This window comes from Homarus americanus, unplaced genomic scaffold (assembly GCF_018991925.1).
Source record: "Homarus americanus isolate GMGI-L3 unplaced genomic scaffold, GMGI_Hamer_2.0 scaffold24260, whole genome shotgun sequence".
NCBI lineage: Eukaryota > Metazoa > Arthropoda > Malacostraca > Decapoda > Nephropidae > Homarus > Homarus americanus.
Window position 1 is genome coordinate 10,262,951 of NW_024721079.1, and position 24,435 is coordinate 10,287,385.

The window sequence follows — 24,435 nt, forward strand, 5'->3', positions numbered from 1 at the left end:
AATATATTGTCCCATAAATTTCCATACATGGAAAAATAAACCTTTTATATGAAAATCCATTTTAATTTATATAATATCTACATGACTACCACTCGAAAACACTCTTCAATCGTGTCCTCCACTGCTGAAGAACACGTTCAAGCACAGCTGAGTTATGCTTACTAATGGCGTTGGTGATACGTTGCTTGAGATGATTTATGTTTTGTATCTTTCGATACACCATGGCCTTCAAATCCCCAAAGGTAAAAATCAAGTGGGTAAGTCTCTTGAATTTGGGAGGCCTCCACAGGACCACAACCAATCAATGTTAAAAACCATATGTATGGAACTTATAGGACACCATATATATATATATATATATAATATATATATATATATATATATATATATATATATATATATATATATATATATATATATATATATATATATATATATATATATATATATATATATATATATATATATATATATATATATATATATATATATATATATATATATATATATATATATATATATATATATATATATATATATATATATATATATATATATATATATATATATATATATATATATATATATATATATATATATCATACATACATACATATACACACACAGCTGTCCTTGACTTACGGGAGTTAGGGACCCAAATTCAGGTCAGTAAGTCGAAATGTTTAAATAATACATAGAAAATCTAAAATGGATGTCTATTTTCTTCTCAGCACCACAAAACTCTCCTTTTTAAGCTTGCAGCCATTTCAGTGAATTACAAACGAAAATTTTGTCAGTACACAGGCGCAATCACTAACGCTGGGACTTACATAATTTTGACAAAATTTTGGTTTGACTGAAAGCCGATGGGCCGATGTGTCGGGTGGTAAATGGTCGAGGAGTAGCTGTATAAATACCTTTGAATATAAATCATTGTTCTTTATACAGGATGCATTTAAAGTTGCCTTATCTACATTCATATACATTCACATCTTTATCCAACATAAAAGAGACCTTACCACAGCAGTTACCATGACAAGTACATTGTTAACATCAGAAGCTATGAATAAGTAAGACGTCAATATACAATACATACCAAGTCATCATATAGGACAAGTGTTCGTTACGCATCGTTACTCGTGTCTGGCCACCCTGAGGTCCTCCTGGGAAAGTGTCGGTTGCATCCAAAAACACCGGAGCAGTTCCCAACATCCTGGCCATTGTTGGAACATCCCTAAAATGATTCACACAACCCATGTATACTGTACTGTACTACCAATGTTGTAGATGATTGTGTAAAATAACCAAATATATTGTTGGAACATCCCAAAAATTTCTCACACAACCCATGTATACTACTAATGCTGCAGGCAATTGTGTCAGATATCTAAATATATTAAATAATTCACACAAACTGTCAGTTTAAAACTAAGGAAACAATAATTGTCTCTCTATTTCCAAACTTAATACAGTACATCAAGTTACCTGAAAGTGAAGATAGGAGAACCCTTGGTGTTATTAGGCATGAAAGGTGCACGGTTCTCTCCCCTTCGCACCACAGCTGTCACTTCCACTAGTCCTTCTATCTGACCTTCAAGTCTTGATTCAGGGTTCTTCTGCTTCCTTGGGACCCATCCTCGGTTTACTAGCACTGTCAGGCTGAAAAAAATTTGATCCTGTTTATCAGCTATGCCAATGAGCTAACCCACACATGTGTGGAATATGGCTGTAAAGTGATGATGATGATGATGATGAATTATTTCAAAAAGGCTGCCTGAATATGGTGGATAATTATGATATTTATCAGAAGTAACATGACAACCCTCAGAGACGATGTGTTCTTGGGCACTATTTATTGTGTGTTGGCAACTCAGTTGAGTGATGTTTGGTTCCTTCAATAATACATCATAACAAAGAAGTCTCACTGTCTATTGATCTGTCAAGCTAATAAATCTTACTTTTATCTTCTGTACAGACCAAAAGCCTTACTATCCTGTAATTAAAGTAATCAAGGAAGACTTACTCTCTATCAGCCAGCTTGAAGGGCGTGACAACAAGGTAGCCGCTCTGCCCAGAAGATATCAGTCCACTTCCTGCCTCGTGCACGTCCCCACCAACCTGTTTATGTTCTCAACTTGATAAAAACATCATAGCTCAATTTTTCAAATCTATATAACAAGTTCCAAAACTGGAAAATTCTGTTAATTATTCAGTTTATTTTGACAATCAAAAGTGAATTTTCAAACGTTAATTACAGGGGTATTTATTGTTTGTCCAAAACTAATTTAACAGTACTGTACAGTACTGTATTGTAAATTCTTCTGCATGTACAGTATCTTACAAAAGTATCTGCCAGGATACTGATCATACATTTGGTAACCGAACATCATATTAATTATGCCAAAATGAATACACATCGGATTACTTACCGTATATGGCGGCATATAAGTCGACCTTTGAAGCCAAATTTTTTGTGTCCAAAGTTAGGGGTCGACTTATACAATGGGTATAAAATGATGACCTCTAAAATGATGACCGTAAGTGAGAGTATTTGGTATTACAACCTTCATATTTACCTTTAAAATAATTACTCTATTTCTATTATGGATGATATAAAGTTTTTCTCAGAAGTTTTATTTAAACACCTTTTGTTAATGATGGCTGTGAGTGAACTGTGGTGGAATGAGCAGGAAGTCAACCAAGTTCAGTGTTGTTGTGATTGTTGGGTCAGTCACTAATGACGTTGTGTGTGACTTCATGTATAGAGTGGCTTGTTTGACTGTTGACCTGTTATGTTTGTGTGTTGATGGTTGACTTGGTCCTTCACAACACTTAACATCTGCTGGTATTGGGGGGTCGACTTATAAGCCGCCATATACAGTATGTTAAACTATACGGGACAAGAACGCACATATTCCAAAATCTATCATCCATGATCTCATGTTTCACACAGTGTGTGGACAGATTGTTTTCTGAGATACTGTACACACCAAAATATATCTGTGATTACCAGAAGTGGACGGGGACCAAGGAAGACCTCCTTACTGTGGTCAAAAGAGCCGGTCATCTTCACTCGCTGAAACTCCAAGTCCTCCAGTTCAGACAACCTGCAATATTATTTACTTATATGTAACTACAACAGTCACAAACTGTTCTGCTTATGGTAACAATACAAGAACTAGAATGAACACAGACTACTCATCAGCTGTGCTGTGTAGATCAGTAACAGTTTCTTCAGTAGTGAGTGTGGGCTAGCATTCTTAGAGTTAACTGAATCAACTAAAATAATAGTATACTGTAATTAGAAGAAACAGAATTAAAAAATTATTCTCCCCATATCTTATAATTGTTTGACATACCTACCTCTCCTAGGACAGTAAAAGTTGGAAAAAAATAGTCTAACACAGCCTATATCCTGCAACATATCTACTATCACTGTAAAATATTGATGATATGTTTCAAAAAATTTTACGGAAAAACTATAAGATAAGTTGATACTGTCCAGTACTGTATTACAAAACCAGCATCCCTAAGTCAGATGGGAGAGATGAGCGGCAGGACATGACAAACTGCCACTCAGATGAAAAACCTGGAAACTCACTGAAGAATTATTATGCTTGTTGGGTGAATGGTGAAGTGTTCTCATTGAAATATACCCAAAGACTTCACACTTTTACAATGTAATGAGAAAAATCTTTAACCCTTAAATGGCAGCTATCAGTGGAAATTACCGGGTAGGTGTAGGTACAGAAACTGTCATAAGAGGATGTTTCCTGTTCCTTGCATTCCATTTTTGTGTATACAAGTGGCAGAGTAGGGAATCTTTTAGCCACCAGTTAAGGCTTAATATTGGGGTTTAATTCACCATAATGACAATAAATTAATAATACTAGAACGTACTCCAAGGGTAGATCAACTGGAGGTACATTTGACTTAGCCTGTAGCTCTGCAATAAGATTCAATTTCCATTTTCTCCGCTGTAACTGCCAAGTTCCGAGGCAAAAAGTACCAATCGGAATAATCTGTAAAGATGAAAATACAGAATGAGAACGATCAATGATGTTCAGTTTGTTTGGTTTAATTCTCCTGGCACATTGAGATTGATAAGGTGAGAAGATGTAAATGGTGACAATGTGAACTGCCAAGAGTAACTCAAACATCACAAAGCATCAGTACTATGAACTCCCGGTCATGCCACAACTTTCAACTCTTTTTGAACCAGAAGTTGACAGCACTGCAGGAAACATATCACACCAATATGAACTTGGACAAAATTTCATTATCTATCATTCATTCATTCATTAAACCTCATTTACAAATAACTTTTTACATGAAAGTGTATAACTCATTATACCTCTTGTCACATGACCAAAGTCCATGAGCATTCTATATCATTGTCATCATCAATATTTTCCAGCCATTATCCACACTTGTGTGGGTTACCCAGGATTAGCTGATGGCATGGTAAATTTTAAGCACAGATATGTCGGTTCATAATTACTATTACAATACATGTACCGAACAGAAAGTAGAATATAACTCACTAACAAGAACAGGCTCGATGGTCCCACTGAGACTTTCCCTGTCCTTGTACACATCATCCGCACAGGTAATGATCTGCTCTGTCGAGGAATGAGTCTTAACTGAACTGAGCATCGTGTTGTGTGTATCTGAGCCGGTGATGTTCTACCACGTGACACTACCAAAATCCCTCGACTTATGCTCAGTCCTTGTCGTAACATGCAACTCATCTCTGAAAAAAAGGAGAAATTAGTAAATATGGTTACCTGTACATCTTCTTTTGCTAGTCACGAAAACAAGCTGATTGAAGACCAGTTATAGTTTTAAAGTGAAAAATCTTTTGTTGGTCCAGGATTTATGACATACGTGCTTCAATACTTCTGAAAAAATATAATAACACTGTGGTGCAGACAAATTCATAATTACCAAAATAACAGAACACTACTGTACCTCTGTCACAGTAAGTGAGATGTTGATGTAGCTTAACCTTACTTTTACAATGAGCAGATTCTTACATGTGGAGAAATTTTGGGCAATTTATGAGAAAACTATTACCACCAGCAGGAGTTGTTCGATTTCATTAAATTTTTCCCAATGATTTTTTTATCATTATATTAGGTATTTTAAAAGAAGCGACAACTTTGTACATAAAGAAATTAATTATTTACCATAAATAATCCTCTGAAAATCTGCCAAATCCTGTGCGTAGTCTGTTTACAATACACACGCTTGGTCCGAGCCTACCCTCATGTCCACAAAAAATTTAAATTACACTTTGACACTTCAACAAAGTTGCTTTCATTGGTACCAAATATCAAAATAATCACCGTACTCTCTGTTTAATATGGTGAGGATCCAGGGGACGGAGCCCCCCCTGCTAGGAAGTTAGGTAAGGTTAGGGAGTTTTCTTTGCTTGGTTAGGTCAGGTTCTATTAGATTCTAGAAAATGTTGCCTATTTTAAAATATTAACTATATACAGTGTTGCACGTTGATGCCGTTAATTTAACGCCATCAATGGACGGCGGCAAATTTTTGTTAACGCTAATGCCATAAATTTTTTGGACAGGTGACGTAACAGGTGACGCAGTCAACTTTCACCCGAGCGGAGCATCAAGCGTCAATTTGCTTGTCAACTTCTAAAATTATCTTGTTATAAAGACGACCGGGAAAAATTTTGCCGCGCCCGCCACCAGCGCACCTGCGCAGCTTTCTACAGATTTGAATTTTCAAGTCAGGAAAAAGGCCACCAACCAGCTGTCCAGGTTGGTGAAGAGGTCCATGCACGAGAATGAGAGCAGCAGCAGCAGTGAGGGAGACGACAAAGACCATGACGTGGAGGACGAATTGTTCCAGGCCCTGTACGAGACACCCCCAGGAATGAAAAAGACAGTGACCTTTTCAAGCGTTTCCTGGGAGAGAAACCGTCGAAAAAAAATTCGACAAGAACACCTTCCCCAACAAGGCCATGAGGGAGTTGTTCATCAAATACAACACCCCCATCCCCTCTAGTGCTGCCCTGGAGTGCATGTTCTCCATGGGCAAGGACGTCTTGAAGCCCAAGCGCAGCAGAGTGAGCGACAAGCAGAGGCGTATATTCAGGGCGTGCTAGGTGTGCTCCGCACACCCACAGAAGTCATGAAATATTGAATTAATACTTTTATTTAATGTAAATAAATATATGTGATATTTTACATGTATTAACACAGTGTTAACCTCAACTGTTGTTTCTTGGTTTTCCTGTTGGCTTGCTATTAGCTGCAGAGCCTGCAGTTAAGAGGGGCTGTCACCGCACACTTTGGGTAGTAGTACCAGAAGGGAAGGGATGGGGGTACAAAGGCGGGAAAGGACGGGGTTTATAGCTGGTGAAGTCGAGCGGCCAGCCAGTAGCACCCAGCCGGCAGCGGAGGAAGCATTGCTCGGTACTTTGTTTCCGTTTACTGTGAATGTGAAAATATATTTTTTGCTTTGATTTACATAGTATTTAAAGCTCACTGTGCAATTTAATTTAGATACTTTAACATCATGTTCACCCTTCTTACTAACGGAATTAAGACAAAGAGGCTCCTTTTATGATGACGTTATAATGCAGTTTACATCACAAAAAAGAAGAATAAAACTAATGTATAAATAAAATGGGTAAGTAAAATATATTTCTGTTTAACTTGCACTGCTAATATATGTACACTTCTACAATAATTTTCTTCTACAGCTACTCCCACACTTACGACCTACTTGACTTACGACCACCCGGACATACGACCGCCTCAGTCGTACCAAAATTTTGTCAAATTACGTATTTTCGAGTCCCAACATCAGTGATTGCACTGTGTACTGACAAAATTTTTGTTTGTAATTCACTTTAAAATGGCTGGCAAGCTTAAAAGTGAGAGTTTTGTGGCGCTGAGAAGAAAAAGAGACACCCATTTTAGATTTTCTATGTATTATTTAAGCATTTTCGACTTGCGTCCATTTCGACTTACGACCTGGATTTGGGTCCCTAACCCCGTCGTAAGTCGGGGAGCAGCTGTATTTTGCATTTCTCTATGCCGTTTATATGCGTAGTATACTGTACTACCTTTCAAAAGTATGTCATTTATTTTATACAACTTAAAGTTTAGTCTTTATCTTATTATAATGCTCAGCACACCCTGTTTCAATACCCACCATACGCCACTGGCGACAAGCATTTTGAGATGCTAGTATTCTTGTGGGGGAACAAATGACTAATTAAAATGATATAATATACAGTAAATCATAATAAATGATTAAAATTAATGAATATTTTTTTTATTTTGCATACGTTACTCCCATACACAGGAGAATACGCGTTTCGGGGCTGCATTTGTACGTCACTGAAAACTCGTTGACACTAGGTGATGACGCTAACGGCGTCAATTTATGAAATCGTTTACACCGACGCTGATGGCATAAAATTTCTTGGCCGTTTACGCTGACACTGACGGCGCCACTTTTTTCGTTGATGCGCACAACACTGACTATATATATAAGAACATGTGTGGAAAAAATTTACGAAATCGAACAACTCCTTCTGGTGGTAACAGTGTTTTCTACATTCGCAAATTATAAACCCAAGACCTTATACAAGAACTTTATCCTTTACCTACAATATTATCTGAAATATCTAGGTTTGCTGTAGTTAATCACTATAAGAAGCCAATTTGCTTTAGAGTATTATCCACTGCTCACGGTAAATGACACTTTTCTGTATTATTTTAGTTTCCGTCATCTGGGAATCTTAGGAATTTAGATTAGGTTAGATATAATTATTGGGTTCTGTGGCTAGGTTAGGTTAGGTTAGATAAAAAATAAAATAAATAAATTCACTTGTTGTCACTAAGTGATATCGAAGTTGATACAATGTTTTTCCGATGTTTTTTTATGTTATGAGCGAATTTAACCTTCATTTCTGGTGCAAATCAACAGTTTATGAAATAAACCCCTCACATCACAGAATCTTGAGATTTGCTATAAAAATTGAGGTAAAAAGTGCTCAGAACACATCAAAAACCACTTGAAAAAGTTTTGAAGGTAAATATTTGTCCATTGCCTGTCCTTAGGTTTTGGTAAAAGAATATTTTTTTAGGTCGTTTTTGGTGTGTGTTACTCAAACCTGACCATCATTTTTTGTGCAAATTAGGATTTTTGCAAAAAATGAACCTAACCTAACCTAGGTTAGGTTATACTCTACAGTAAGTGAAGAGTATAGCCTCAGGTAAACGTGGGAGGAACAGAAATATACATGTAGAAATTTGTTAGATCCTCCATTAATATTGATTTGCACAACAAATGATATGAAGTCATGTGTTTCATTTTTTCTAGAAAATGTGTCTGTAATATTGAAAAGTTACCTGCGGACAGCTAATGGACGAATATCAACCGTTTTAAATCTAACCTAACAGAGTTTTAGGTTTTATATCTAGAAGTGTAGGTAGTAAGAGTGCGGGTGTCATATTGCAACTATATCTTGCGCTAGTCAGGCTGCACTTCGATTATGCTGTTCAGTTCTGGTGCCTTTATTATAGAATGGATATCAATTCACTGGAGTCGGGGCAGCGAAGAATGGCGAAAATGATTCCAGGACTTAGAAACCTTCCCTATCAAAATAGATTAAAGAAACTAAACTTGCATTCCCCGCCCAAAACCCCAAATTCCAAAGCTTTCCCCCATTATTGTTATAGGGCAGGAGGTGGGGGGCTAATTCCAAAACGAGTGAATTCCGATAAAAACAAATGACAGATTTGAGCCAATCGCATCAAAAGCATCAGAAAAACACTTTTTTTTTATCAGATTCTAAGGTTGGGTTAATATATAAGACAAACCCGCATACGAGTTATTTGTATTAATGTTTATTTTCTTACTTTATTTTCATCTGTGAGTTCTGATATGGTAACCATTTCCTGTGCAAATGTTTTGTTTTGTAGATAATTAGCTCCCTAGGCGTGCACTAATTTGTCTTCCCGGCGGTGATGAGGCCGCGCTCTGCTGTGGCGCTTTTCCCCGGGCTCGTGACAGTTTCATTTTCAGCACGATGCGTGAAGGTTGTCGCCGGTCGTATATAGATGTAATTTGCGAATTTAGGGATAAAGACAAGAAGTCCCTTCAATTGTTCAAAGACCACGGCATTGTTCCTTTAAATAGAGACTGTCCACACTACGGGAATCCTTGTGCTTTCAGACCGGTAAGAAATTTGCTCATCATTTCCTCAACGCTGTGACTTTACGCTTCGCGCCATCATAATAAATCACTCCGCTACCTGGGCTTCATAAGCACCTATGCGGCCGTATCATATCACGCCCAGAAAATGCCTCAAATTTCACCATATCATAGTAAGTTCTTTCTGTTTAATATACCAAGGGTCCGGGGGGCAGAGCACCCGGTAAGGAAGCTAGGGGAGGTTAGGTAGATTTGTTTGGTTAGGTCTGTTTTTCATACCAAACAAAGGTTAAGTTACGTTTATATTAGAAATAACCATTTTTAACACATTTGCACAAACTACAACAATGTCCACTATAAAAAACAGTGAAAATCTGGCATTTTTATATTTGTTTTTGATCAATTTCAGCTGCGGATTAGTCCTGAATAATTACCTTTGGTTGCTGTAATCTGCAATTTTACCAAATAGTCTTAGAATTTTCAAAATTCGTTTAGTGGCAACAAGTGAAACACAGTAACACCAAAAAATACGGTCAATTTATAGTATCACACCGGTCTTTATTTGGATATTAAAAATAGATTTTCTTATGTATTTTGATGAGTTTTGAACGAATTTGATATCCATTTCCACTGGAAATCATGTGTTTTCAGATCCACCCCCCCCTCATTAAACAATCATAACGGAAAAAGTTGGATTTTTTTAGAATAAATTACATAAGTTACATTACCAACCAACCAAGAAAACCTTAATCTAACCTAACCCTCCGTCGGAGGCCTGGAGCGATGCGTGAGCAGGGGGTCAGACCACCTCCACCATAAGTAAACAAATCATGGTGACACTTGTGAATGAGCGAGAGTAGTAATCTTGAAAAATTATTATCTCGGTTATCCTTAATTTCCGGTGGAAATATTATATTAGAAAAATGTCTTAGAATTGTCAAAACATTACGAAATATATTCTTTTTAATACAGAAATAAAGACCGGTGTGATACTATAAATTCACCAAAAATACTTTGGATATCAAAATACAGAGATGACCAAAACTAAAATGATGAATTTATAGTTTTACAACGGTCTTTCTTTCGCTGTTATTAATATGTATTTGGTAATGCTTAGACAATTCTAAGACATTTTCCTTCTACGATATTTCCACCAGAAATTAAGGATAACCGAGATAATAATTTTTCAAGATTATTACTTTCGCTCATACACAAGTGTCGCCATGTCTTGTTTACAATGGGTGGAGGAGGACTGACACCAGCTCACGCATCGCTCCAGACCTCTGTGTTCGCTTCTTAAACGTCTACAGCACATGCAGGGGATGAAGTGGGAGTTTCTTATTGGCTATAGCGATAGGACTATTTTTATTGGGCAAGATTTTTTTTGTTTTAGCCAATGAACAATGAGTGGGTGGGTCGGGAGTGAAGATTTGAGTTGGAAGAGCTGTACCGACATTATGACAATGATTATTTTGCGCCAATTGCAGAGTTACACCAGAAAAATAGAAGCAATTTCTTCTTCTTTTTTAGAAAACACGGTGTATTACCAAATATAGTTAGTTCTTTGTCCAAAGTGTAATAGCCAGTGTAAACTACGTGAAGAACAGCATATTTGGTGGTGTCAATAGTTTTACAGATTAAGGTAAGATGTGGGGGCATGAAGAATGGGGAGTTAGGTTAGCTTTTGTTGGTTGGTTAGTATATGATCTGTTTGATTTATTCGAAAAAGAAAGAAAATCCAACTTTTTCCATCATGATTGTTGAGTGGGGCAGGTTATCTAAAAAACTATTGATTTCCAGCTGAAATGAATATCAAATTCGTTCAAAACTCATCAAAAACCATAGGAAAAACCTATTTTTAATATTAAAATAAAGACCGGTGTGATACTATAAATTGACCCTCAAATTTTACCACTTTTAATACACATATAAAGGGTAAATTTTCACTAATGCACCGGTCTTTGTTTGGATATTAAAAATATATTTTTCCGATGTTATTTGATGAGTTTCGAGCGAATTTGATATTCATTTCAGCTGGAAATCAATAGATTTTGAGAATACCCCTCCCCCCACCCTACCCATCAATCTTAACGAAAATGTTTTTTTTCTTGAGTAAATCACCTAAATAAAAAACAACAAAACAAAACCTAACCTAACCTAACACAATTTTTCTGATGAAATTCTGCAATTGACGTAAAATAATCTGTACCACAATGTCGGCACAGCTCTTTCCACCTGTTCAGCCATATCTGGTTATTCTGGTACAGTGGTCCCTCGGTTAACGAACACAATTCGTTCCAGAAGGTCGTTCGTTAAACGAAAATTTCATTAACCGAATCCATTGTTTCAATGGGATAATGGGTAGTAACTGGTTCCAGCTCACCAAAAAGTACATACAAAGTAAAAACAAAATGCAGTAAAGTACACTTACTTAGAGGTGTGTATGTAGAAGGTTCCTGGTTGATGATGATGATGGGAATTAGAAGTGGGGTGGAGGAGAAGGGAGAAGAGAAGGAAGTGGGGGTGGAAGAGAAATCACCCCATGCTTGATGCCGCCATTTCACCCATAAAATTTTAGGTTCGCTTGGTTTAATTGAAGATTATTTTCTTTAATTCAACACTGCACTGCACTATATATTGCCAACATGTTAAATAAATTTCAGAATGACCAATAATTTTACAGTAAAAACGTAAAAATACTCTGTGTTCAAGAGACCCACAAGCAAGATGTTTTCCCCACTGAACAGAAGCACAAACTGACACCTTGGTGGGTGAGTGAAGTGGCTGATGGGCGCACCAAAAACTAGTTCCCTGTACTGCAAATATGTTAAATAAGTGTTAAAACGACTAATAATTTTAATATAAAACTTGGAAAAATATTGAATAGTACAACCGTCTTGACATTTACTCCAATGGAAACGAATATAAGCCCTAGAACCGATTACTGTATTGACATGTTGACACGTTTTCGTAAGAATTTCGTTAACCGAATTTTTGTTCGTTAACCGAATTGAAGATTCTTATGGAAGGTAATTCGTTAACCGAGGAGTTCGTTAGCCGAGGGACCACTGTACTGAAAATCAAATTTCCGCTCCTGACGCACCCACGCATTGTTCATTGGCTAAGACAACAAACTCTTGCCCAATTATAAGTCTCCTATTGCTATAGCCAATAAGAAAAACCCACACCACTCCAGCACATTTTTTTTTGTATGGGGATTAGCCCACCCGAGCACAGGTCACTAACCCACATCGGGGCCTGGGGGGGGGGTAATAATAATAATAATAATAATAATAATAATAATAATAATAATAATAATAATAATAATAATAATAATAATAATAATTATTATTATTATTATTATTATTATTCAGAGTAAAAAAAAATTAATAAAAATCCAAATTGAAAATTAAATAATAAATTAATAATAATGATGAAGATGATGAAGATAATAATAATAACAACACTGTGATGATAATAATAATAATAATAATGACGAAATGCAAAAATGAAAAACAAAAGATAAAAAGTGAGAAACAATATATGTATGTTGTGTTGTCAATTGTAAGAGAAACAATTGAAACCCTGCAATTGTGTGTGAATCAGGCAGAAAGTCAGATCAGCAACCCGGGACTTGGTCACAATTTTCGTGGTGCCACATGGCAGCAGGGTCTACCATTAGATAACACATTATGCTTCCAATATCTTCCCAGGCGGTAGTACCTCCCTGTTTGGTAGCTGCCTTCTACCTACTCTACCTATGCGCTGTAGACACTTAAGAAGCCAACACGGAGGTAAGGAGCACTGCGTGATGGGTGGTCGGATTGTAGTGGATTCCTCCCCTACAAGCACCGAACCTTCTCGAATTCCCCAGCCTACGCCTCCAGCGCCGCCCACGGAGCGGGGTCAACTATCTACCCACGCCTACCCCTGCCTTATAAGGCCTGACACCGCTGTGACCACCCTCTCTTTCTACACAGTGCCACCAGCAAGCAACACCTCCTCCTCCGCGCCAGCCTGGCGGCTGCCGCTCCCGCCAGCGACATTGGCGTCCCTCAAGCCGCGTGCCCTCACTCTTGGCACCCTCACCACCCGGCTCTCTCTACTCAATGCTTATTACCATGCTACCTACCCAGCAACAAGCTGCATTGTACATCCAATACAATATGTGTACAGTGAGCACATTGTGAGTTTCCTTTCTCCATCCCATCCTGAGTGTGAACCAATATCTCATAACCCTACAGGACCTTCTCTGTGAGACACTAGCGTAGCTAGGGGGGGGGGGCGGTCCGCCCCGGGCGGCACTTTTGGGTCTGCTCATCACCCATATCTGCAGCTACTGGAGACGTTAATCCATCCCTTTGTATAGGCGGCAAGTTAATCCTTGTCGTGTCTGACCTAACACCTGACCCACATCATCACGGCCACGTCATGAGCTACACCCTTGCTATGCGCCCCCCCCCCGCCACACATACAACCTATAACCTGTTGAGAGAAAAAGACTTCAGCATTTTGTTGCTGTTGCTGCTATAACTATTAAAGACAGAATACAGACGTGGAAAAAAGGCCCCCTTGAACTTTTGCAGTTTATTCAAAAGTATAACCTTGGGAACTCGGTTCCAAATATAGTAATAATGCTGAGGATTTTCCTCACAATTGCTGTTAGTGTTGCTACCTGTGAGAGGAGTTTTCGAAACTAAAACTGATCAAGAATTACTTAAGATCTACTATGAGCACCTTGCGGTTGAGAAATCTTGCCATACTGTCTATAGAGCGACAATTGACAGATAAAATAGTTTTTGACAATGTCATTGAAGAATTTGCCAACAAAAAAACAAGAAAAGTTACTTTGTAGAAAGTTGTAGTTTTCATTTCAGAAATAAAGATGGTCCTAATTTTTTACACTTTTTTTACTTTTTTCCCCTATCCTATATGTCGTTTTTGCTTTTTGTTTAACTGTTACTTATAAAGTTTAAGTATGTTTGGTGTGTATTTAAAGCATACTATATTTGAGTATGTGAAAGTACAGTAATATTATAATGGTACACAAACTATTTAATATATATATATATATGAGTGAGTCACTGTGCAATATGTATTTTTTGTGGGGGCACGGGGGGGGGGGCCGGCACACACTGCTGTGAGAGGTAAACAATAACACCTGTGACTGACCAAATCTAATAGTATTGAAACATTAATATCTCGACTATCCTTAATTTCCGGCGGAAATATCACGGAAGAATTGTCTAAACATTACCAAAAACATATAAATACCAGCGAGAAAAATACCGGTGCAAGATCGAAAATTCACCATATAAAATACCGTAAAGTACACAATGTAAAATTAAATTAGTCAGTGAATGGAATACTTTACGTCATGCTGTAGCTCCTTCACCTGTTGTGTTTATTGAGAGGTTCTCGTCTCCCAGTCACTTGTTGGTTCAGGACGTCTAATACTCACCTGACGTAAGTTGGTCCCCTAGTTATGACACACCTCAACCACAACAATGAATGGACCAATCAGGAGCCGCCGACAGTCTCCGTTCTTGTAAACAATGTCTGGTATTTCTTTTATTCCATTGCCCTTACTATTTTTTTATTAAATTCATCTTAGTTTTATACTATTAAATACAATAAAATATATATGAATAATATTTCGATGTTGATATTTAATATTTTTACCATTTTATATTAAATTATACTCCATTTTAATCGGTAAATTTGTTATTAAAAGAACTATATATATTGTTTTCCTACATAAGTTTATAAAAACGTCGTTACACCACAACAAGGACCACCTCCATGCTCAGTCTCCTCCACTCGTGTTAGTCTAGTTTATTATAATGATACCCATAATTTCTGACCTGCTCGCCCAGCCAGGTGTGATGCTGGGCATGGGTTTGGGGCTGTGTATAGGGTTCTTCGCCCGGGGATCATTATTTACGGAGACAGACACAACTGATTATAATGATAGTGGTGGTGACGGCCAGGAGGACTCGGATGATGATGGCTGGGATGAGGTAATTATGACATGATTTATTTAAGGTTCTTGCCGGAGTAAAGTTATATATTACATTAACTCTATGGTATATATTTAGAAGATGCCAACACCTATTTATATAATATCGAGTTATATGAACAAATTTATATTTTTGAATATTTTAACCTGAAAAATTACGGTTAATATATAGGACTAACCCACAGACGAGTTAATTGCATTACTGTTTATTTTTTTTACCTTATTTTCATCAGTGAGTTCTGATATGGTAATCATGTTTTGTTTTGTAGATAATTAGCTCTCTAGGCGTGCACTAATTTGTCTTCCCGGCAGTAATGAGGCAGTGCTCTGCTGAGGTGCTTTTCCCTGGGCTCGTGACAGTTTCATTTTCAGCACGACACGTGAAGGTTGTCGCCGGTCGTATATAGATGTAATTTGAGAATTTAGGCATAAAGACAACAAGTCCCTTCAATTGTCCAAAGACCACGGCATTGTTCCTTTAAATAGAGACTGTCCACACTGCGGGAATCCTTGTGCTTTCAGACTGGAAAGAAATTTGTTCATCACTTCCTCAAAGCTGTGGCTCGACGTTTCCCGCCATCATAATAAATCACTCGGGCACCCGGGCTGCATAAGTGCCGATATGGCCACATGATCTCAAGTCCAGAAAAAGCCTCAAATTACACCATATCATAGTAAGTTCTTGCTGTTTAAAATACAGGGGGGCAGAGCCCCCGGTAAGGAAGTTAGGTGAGGTTAGGTAGGTCTGTTTGGCTAGGTTTGTTAGGTCAGTTTTTCATACCCACAAAGGTTAAGTTACGTTTATATTAGAAATAACAATTTTTAACACAATTACACAAACTACAACAATGTTCACTATAAAAAACCAGTGAAAATCTGGAGTTTTTAAAATCGTTTTCTATAAATTTCGGCCGGGGGTTAGTCATGAATAATTACCAAAATTACCAAGATAAATTTGCATTTTCAACCAATATGACTCGAGTTGAGCTATGTGTTTTTTCGGTGGTTTAGTCAATTTTAAGACTGGATGAGCAAAGGTCCCCGATAACTGGAAAATGGCTTATGAGAGTCCTATATTCAAGTAGGGCGATTGTCACTCCATGAATAATTATAGACCAGTGAGAAAGTCAAAAGAAATGCCATGATGAGACATCTGCTTTGAAACAACCTTGTAATGGAATGCCAACATGGTTTTTTGCCGGGAAGCTCCTGCTTAACACAATTACTCAAGGTACTAGATGTTTGGACTCAAATTCTAGAACAAGGAGGAAATATCAACAATATATACCTAGATTTTGCCAAGGCTTTCGACAGAGTACCCCACGAAAGGTTGAGAATCAAACTGGAAGGGTATGGGATTTGGGGAAGTGTCCTCGCGTGGATCATAGACTTTCTGCATGACTGCAAGCAGTATGTGGTAATAAAAAGTACGAAATCGTCATGTGTACCTGTGACTAGCGGGGTACCACAGGGCAGTGTATTGGGCCCGTTGTCAGCTTCATTAATGACACGCCAGAAGCTATACACACCTCCATACAAATGTTTGCGGACAATGCCAAGTTATTTCGGGAAATTAAGAACCAAACAGACTGTGAAGAGCTGCAGAAAGATCTCTATGAGCTTTAAGAATGGTCGAGAAAATGGCTGCTAAGATTCAATGTCACGAAGTGCAAAAGGATGCATCTGGGTCGCACCAATAGTAAGGAGACATATCACATGTCCCAACAGAACGAAGAGACTGCATTAATTGAGACCGAATGTGAAAAGGACCTGGGTGTGCATGTTGACATTGATCTTAAATTCTCGGGCCATTGTGAGAAGGTGAATCAGGCAATGAAACTAATAGGCTTTATAAGATCGTTGAGATATCTGGAATTCCATCGCTCGACACAATCTGCAAGAGTTAGGTGCTTCCCTGTCTGGTCCCCGAGGTATGTTAGAGACTGTCAATTGATTGAAAATGTCCAAAGGAGGGCCACCAGACTGGTGCCTGCTTTATGGAACCTCAGTTACCCAGAGATATTGGAGCGCCTGCAACTACCTAGCTTATACTACAGATGGGTGAGGGGCAACCTTTTCGAAATGTATAAACAACATTCGAGTGGGGGGCACTACTCGGTCGAATGTACATACCTAGAGCTGGAGGACGTAATCCCCACAAGGGGTCACAGCTCAAGGTTGAAGAAGCCACAAGTCCAGAAAACGTGTGAGAGTAAACTTTTTCGGAGTGAGAGTTGTGAACTCGTGGAACAGTCTGCCAGAGAGCGTTATGGCGGCACCGAGTGTGAGTTCATTCAAGGCCAGACTTGATCGACACTGGGGCAGGTTCCAATATATTCAGGAGCCAGTGCATGCCTAGTATCTGCCAACAGTGTGTAACAGAGATGTAACTGACCGCCCATGTGGCTAACGAGCCAATCAGTGGCGAATAGAATAAAAGTAAAGTAAAAAAGTAAAATTGTCTAAACCACCATATAAATACATTGCTCAACTTGAGAGCCATATTGGTTGAAACTGCAGTATACTGTACTACCACCAACAATATTACTTGTTCAAAGTGGGCAAGACTTTGAAGTCGAGGGAAAATGTGGGGTAAAAATCCTAAAACTGTAAAAAGTTTACCAATACCTTATTTAGGTTTTCGTTTTTTTTTTTTTTTTATGTGATGGTGTTTTTTGGTGTTTAGTGTGTAATGGTGTTGTTTTAGGTGCTCAGAGGAGGAGGGATCCATACACTCAATAGCAATTCTCGACATTTTTACAAGTTAGGGACAGTTAGGTAAGGTTTTCAGGTTTGTTTGGTGTTTTTAGTATTTTACCCCACATTTTCCCTCTACTTTAAAGCCCTGCCCATTTTGAACCACTAGTATTGTGGGTAATTTTATCGGTTAAAATAATCGAAATATATAAATTTATGACGGAAATGCTATAGAGTAAATAATTTTTAGTTTTTCTCTCTTTCTCCCTTTACTTTTTAAGACTCAATATATAAGGTGTTGGAAATTTCTAAATATTAACCCTGTTTAAAATTTCTTTGATTTTCAGCAGAATCTTTATGATGTAAAATTGGTGGTAAGAAATAAAAATATCTTCAGATTATATAAAGAAATGTTAAATACTGTACGTTCTATGGTAAACTGACAGAGGACATCACTGGATTATTTATTATTTTAACTAAAAGAAACCACTAAGTGATCTACATTCAACTTTGGCTGTTCAGTACTTGATGGTTAGTTCTTGCTTAAGTCAGACACAGACCAGTGATGTTTGTTATTTCATCGAATACCTTGAGGTCAAGGATTATTTCCCGTGTTGAAAATCAAATCAAAGTCATTTCCTTCATTCCTCCCTCACCTGATTTGAGATACTGGCCTATGGAAATTAGAAGAGTTCTCACAAATTGCATTAATCTTCTTTAGAAGCTTATGATAATACAGCACTCATACCCATCTATTGATGTGAATTACAACATGAAACTTTAAATATTTTTAAATTGTTTTATTTAAGTTATACTTGTAGTTGAAGGTGTTCTGTCACATTATAGAAATACTAATGTTTTTGTGTCTGTTTTAAGGACGGATTTCTCTCAGAGGGGTCGGGAGAACTCAAACTAGTCCTAATTGTTCGCAGTGACCTCAAAATGGGGAAAGGCAAAGTTGCAGCTCAGGTAAGTCAGGGGAAGTCTGTTTCTTGCTGGGGTTATTATTTTTGTAATAACTGTTACCGGTACAGTATCATATACAGTACAGTGCAGTTCAGTACAGTATTACCAAACCATAACTTGTATAAAGATAAAGACTGTGGATACTTATATCACCATTGTTGTGGCTCCTGACCCTATTTTCCCATAAGGTTTAAGTATTAGCATCTGCAGTTTTGACATTTACGACACTTTCCATGAATATAACTTCCTTGAATGTTGAGGTCCACTTATAACTAATAAAATGAAAAAAAAAAGAATCAAACCTGAATACTGTGAAGTGAGGAGAGACCCCAGAAAATCTATATGTGAGCAGTGGGGGTATAGAATAATAATGAATATGTACAGAAATGCGGTATTGTACGTATATACAGTATGTCTCTTCAAGTCAACAATCATATGTTTACAGTGTTCCCATGCTACTCTGAAGGCATACAAGCAAACACAGAAGAGGGATTCTAGACTGCTGAGAGCCTGGGAGATGAATGGACAACCTAAGGTAATGTTGTACTTCATAGTATGTCAGATGTATTGAGGAGAGAGTGAACAAGAGTGTGTGTGGTATGTAAGGGAGGCTGAATGTTACTGTAGAGTGCTGTGAGGGATTTGAAATTGCCGAGTTATTTTGAGATTCAGAAAATGTATTCATTAAATAAGTGCAAATACTGATTCTCTATAGGAATAGAGAACGTATAAGTTGGCAAGTTAACCCGGATCAACATCCTTAAACAAAACAAATTACAGTGTTGATAAGAAACTCGTTCTTCTTTCTTGTTTGTATTTAATGAAGTAAAATTAATACTACAGTATGGTACACAAGAAATAAAAGGAGCAGGATTTTGACATACCATTTTGTAAAGAATGTTTTCTATTGTTTTCAACAGGTTGTGTTGAAAATAGAAGATGAAGCCTCAATGCTAGATTTGGCTTCTCTGGCCAGAGATGCTGGGTTGACTGTGAGCCTCATTCAGGATGCCGGCCGCACACAGATTGCTCCTGGATCACGCACAGTTCTTGGCATTGGGCCAGGCACTGTAGAACTTGTTGACACTGTCACTGGACATCTGAAACTTTACTAAATTTTGCAAGGACACCTTTATTTATTTATAGTTTAGATTTTCTCTTAAACCTATATAAATGTGAGGGCTGTGTTCCTGTGCAGCGCTGTGTTTGATGGTGAATACTTGATCCTATTGTGTATCCCCCTCCCATATATTACTAAAACTACAATACTGTATGGCAGGTGCTACCATTGATAAATAAAATTTAGAAATGTGATACAGTGGTCCCTCGGTTAACGAGCGCCTCGGTTAATGAGATTTCGGTTAACGAGTTACCTTCCATAAGATTCTTAACTTCTGTTAACGAGCAATCCCTCGATTAACGAGTCTTACGAGCCGACCAAAACATGTTTTCGCTTGCATTTGGCGGTCCACCAACTGTATTAGTCCACCAATACAGTAATCGGTTCTAGGGCTTAAATTCCTTACCATTTTAGCAAATATCAAGAAGTTTACACTATTCAATAATTTTAAAAGTTTAATATTAAATTTTTTAGTCATTTTAACAATTATTGAACATAATTGAAGGTAATGAAACTAGTTTTATGAGCGCCATCCAGCCTCTCAACACACTATACAGGCGTCAGTCTTTGTGTCTTTTCAGTGGAGGTAACATCTTGCTTGAGACTCTTCAACTAAATGCTTTTTTTCTGTGTGCAAGCAATTTATTGGTCATTTTGAAATTTATTTTACATATTGACAAGATATAATGCAGTGCAGTGTTGACTTAAAGAAGAAAATCTTGAATTACACCAAGAGAACTAAAATTTTATGGGTGAAATGGCACCATGGGGTGACTTCTCTTCCACCCCAATGCCTTCTCTTCCACCCCAATGCCTTCTCTTCTCCCTTCTCCTCCACCCCCATTCTAATTCCCATCATCATCATCATCATCATCATCATCATCATTATCATCATCATCCAGGAGCCTTCTACATACACACCTCAAAGTAAGTGTACTTTTCTACCTTTTTTGTTGAATTTAGGCAATTTTCGGTGAACTGGAACCAATTACCCAAAAACCCATTGAAACAATGGTTTCGGTTTACAAGTTTTTCGGTTAACGAGCAGCCTTCTGGAACGGATTGTGCTCGTTAACCGAGGGACCACTGTAATGATACAGTTTACAATTTAACAGTGAAAGAAACCAGTAAACTCAGTTCATAAATACCTGTACTTAAAAGATGGTAGTAGTTGAGGTGGTGACCAGCCATGGTGTGTAGTGGGTGGATGTTTATGTGAGCTTCTTCGGTAAAAGTTTTTCTCGTTTCTTCAGCGTCTCCATAGTACACCTGACAGCTGTTATGATACACACTAGAAGCACAAATACATTACTATATAAGTTATAACATGCGGTGGATAAATCACAGTGACACAGTTCCAGCATATCATGGGATGTGGGTATACAGTACACTGATTATGGCTGGTGGAGAACTCACTACCCTCACCACATCAACAGACTAGTGAGCCAGTCTCATCGACCAAGTATTATAAGGAGTTTAATGTGCAGAGTGAAATACAAATGCATTTTATGCGGCAGTTTTAACAACAACACATTCTGTAGGATTGCATTATACAGGTTTTACTGTACCTACAAATGAAACTGCTCATTCTCATAACAGTTGTACGACACACTGCTAAGTTATCTTAAATAAATATTCTGTTTTTCCATACCTTTTTAAAATCCTTACATATATTTTCCTGTTGATGTCGGACACAGTGATACAGTGCCTGCCTCCTGACTGAAAGGCTGCTGGGCTGTACCAAGGCTTCTCTGATTCACACACTTAGGAATGATAACATAGCTTTACAGCTGAGAAAATAAAGATGGTCAAGTGCAGTAACTTCTTGTGTATATTAGTGAACAATTAGTATAAGTAAGTCCTCGCTTAACATCGAAGTTATGTTCCTGAAAACGAGACATTATACGAAACAATGTTAAGCGAATCAATTTTCCCCATAAGAAATTGATAAAATGCAGAAGTTACGTTCCTGAGCCTCCCTTTGCCCCACGAAATACATTACATATACAGAAATTCAATGGCATTTTGTAGAAAATAGTATATATATATATATATATATATATATATATATATATATATATATATATATATATATATATATATATATATATATATATATATATATATATATATATATATATATATATATATATAAAACTAAATCATTTTGTATTGTACTCACTGATGGGGGGAGGTGGTGGAGCGAGTATGGTGGGTAGTGAAGCAGAGGAGTAGGGTGGTGAGTCACTGAGACTCGGCGGGTGCCTCCTCCTGCTCTGACTGGCGTTTCTCCTCCATTTTCGTAGCAAGGGTAATGGTCTTACGTTGCCTCTTCACAGCACTAGCATCAGTAGCACATGATGGGCACTTGCCATTTCGAATGGTTAGAGTACAGTATTTATAGCAAAAACACTTAAGCACACACGAATGATGTGGAAGCCTAACAGAGACTGGCTTGACGACGCCGTGACGTTCCTCTAATTAAAGGTACTGTAGCGTGCCGAGAGAGGGTGATGCACCGTAAAAAGTAGTCCATGACAACGCAAAAACGACGTTATATTGAGTCGTCGGGACAAACGAATTGTTGGTATCTAAAGATTAGCAACGTAGTACCGAAACAACGTTAAGCGGGCCGACTTTATACGAGGTCTGACTGTCCTGTATACAGTAGTGTGTTGTATCAGGCTACCAGTACTACACCTAGGCCCACTAACACTGTATCAGGTCTGTAGAACCCAATTTTAAATAATAATAATAATAATTAACGGTTTATTGAAAAAATTATGCAGCCCGAAGGCTGAAAATATACATTGGACATAAATGACTTATTACATACATTGGTGGTTTAACAAAAGCCTTCATTAGAGAAAGGTAAAGGAACATACAGTGAACATGCAGATTAATGTAGGTGTTGAACAGCAAACTCGTAGTGTAGTAACTCCCTCCCAGATGGTGTTATGAGGGACCTCACGTGGTGTAGTAATTACCTCACAGATGGTGTTATGAGGGACCTGGCGTGGTGTAGTAATTCCCTCCAGATGGTGTTATGAGGGACCTCACGTGGGTAGTAATTACCTCACAGATGGTGTAGTAATTACTCACAGATGGTGTTATGAGGGGCCTCATGTGGTGTAGTAACTCCCTCACAGATGGTGTTATGAGGGACCTCATGTGGTGTAGTAATTACCTCACAGATGGTGTTATGAGGGACCTCACGTGGTGTAGTAATTACCTCACAGATGGTGTTATGAGGGACCTCACGTGGTGTAGTAATTACCTACAGATGGTGTTATGAGGGGCCTCACGCGTAGTAACTCCCTCACAGATGGTGTTATGAGGGCATCCGTGTGTAATTCCCTCACAGATGGTGTTATGAGGGGCCTCACGTGGTGTAGTAATTCCCTCACAGATGGTGTTATGAGGGGCCTCACGTGGTGTAGTAACTCCCTCACAGATGGTGTTATGAGGGGCATCACGTGGTGTAGTAATTCCCTCACAGATGGTGTTATGAGGGGCCTGACGTGGTGTAGTAATTCCCTCACAGATGGTGTTATGAGGGACCTCACGTGGTGTAGTAATTCCCTCACAGATGGTGTGATGAGGGACTTGACGTGGTGTAGTAATTCCCTCACATATGGTGTTATGAGGGACATGTGGTGTAGTAATTCCCTCACAGATGGTGTTATATGAGTGAGGTTTGGTCTTAGGCCTTCCTATCGTAGACGGATTAACACATCGCTGGTTGTTGTTGGGTCTCACGGGCCGTTATCACTGGGTACCTGGGACCTCACTGTGTGAAGGTTAACTTGGGTACGACTGTTACTGTGGAGTTGTTCTCACTGACTTAAGCACTGTTCACCACTGTTCACCTCTGTTTAACACTGGTTCCGTTCCTTTCCTAAATGAAATTGTAACTTCTGGCGAGAACTTGTTGATATTCCGGTGGGGAGGAGGGTTCAGGGGAGGGAGTTGGTATGGGCCAACTTAACAGTTGACCTGGCTGCTCCGAGAGGAGCGCCAGGTACGTCTTGACCCTTCGGTGGTCAAGGATGTAGTGTGTGACAATATCCTGTGCTGTCCTTTTATCAATTCACCCACCAGATGCTTGGAATAAAATTTACTAGTACAGTACACTTAAGATATGCAATTAAAACTCTTAAGTCACAATCATCATTAACCTGTGGTACACCATAGTTAGGAAGTAGAATTTCAAGCACTGTTAATTAATAGTAATGAGAAAATTGCAATAAAATCTATAATACATTGAATGGATAATACATTGAATGGCTGCTATATTCTCCTCTATTCTAAAACTACAGAGACATTAAACATACGGTTCTAACCAGAGTTTGATGAATAAGAGCCTGACAGAGGACATGGATGGCGCACATGGCACTTGAACTTTTAAACTAAAACGAATATAAAGGTTAAAGCACG

General features: G+C 38.1%; 2 protein-coding genes across 14 annotated transcripts; one reads left to right on the top strand and one right to left on the bottom strand.

The window, feature by feature from the left end:
* Window positions 1-1,096: 1,096 nt before the first annotated feature.
* Window positions 1,097-14,728, bottom strand: LOC121861547 (surfeit locus protein 1-like; the record flags this gene model as incomplete). 11 transcript variants are annotated; one of them, XM_042359398.1, is given in 8 exon segments in its annotated part: window positions 1,097-1,234; window positions 1,486-1,659; window positions 2,024-2,118; window positions 3,011-3,107; window positions 3,901-4,022; window positions 4,545-4,756; window positions 8,959-8,971; window positions 14,604-14,728. In XM_042359398.1, coding segments are annotated over 6 exon segments (833 nt in total), but the record flags the coding sequence as incomplete, so codon positions are not given.
* On the top strand, window positions 9,093-20,192 carry LOC121861548 (peptidyl-tRNA hydrolase 2, mitochondrial-like). 3 transcript variants are annotated; one of them, XM_042359414.1, is made up of 4 exons: window positions 9,093-9,369; window positions 18,789-18,881; window positions 19,324-19,413; window positions 19,799-20,192. In XM_042359414.1, the coding sequence occupies exons 1-4, from the start codon at window positions 9,316-9,318 to the stop codon at window positions 19,991-19,993; spliced, it is 432 nt and encodes a 143-aa protein (XP_042215348.1). In that variant the 5' UTR covers window positions 9,093-9,315; the 3' UTR covers window positions 19,994-20,192. The 3 variants fall into 3 exon arrangements, with proteins under 3 accessions (XP_042215348.1, XP_042215347.1, XP_042215346.1); XM_042359412.1 differs by lacking the exon at window positions 9,093-9,369 and adding an exon at window positions 14,962-15,216; XM_042359413.1 differs by lacking the exons at window positions 9,093-9,369; window positions 18,789-18,881 and adding an exon at window positions 14,960-15,216.
* The last annotated feature ends 4,243 nt before the right edge of the window (window positions 20,193-24,435 follow it).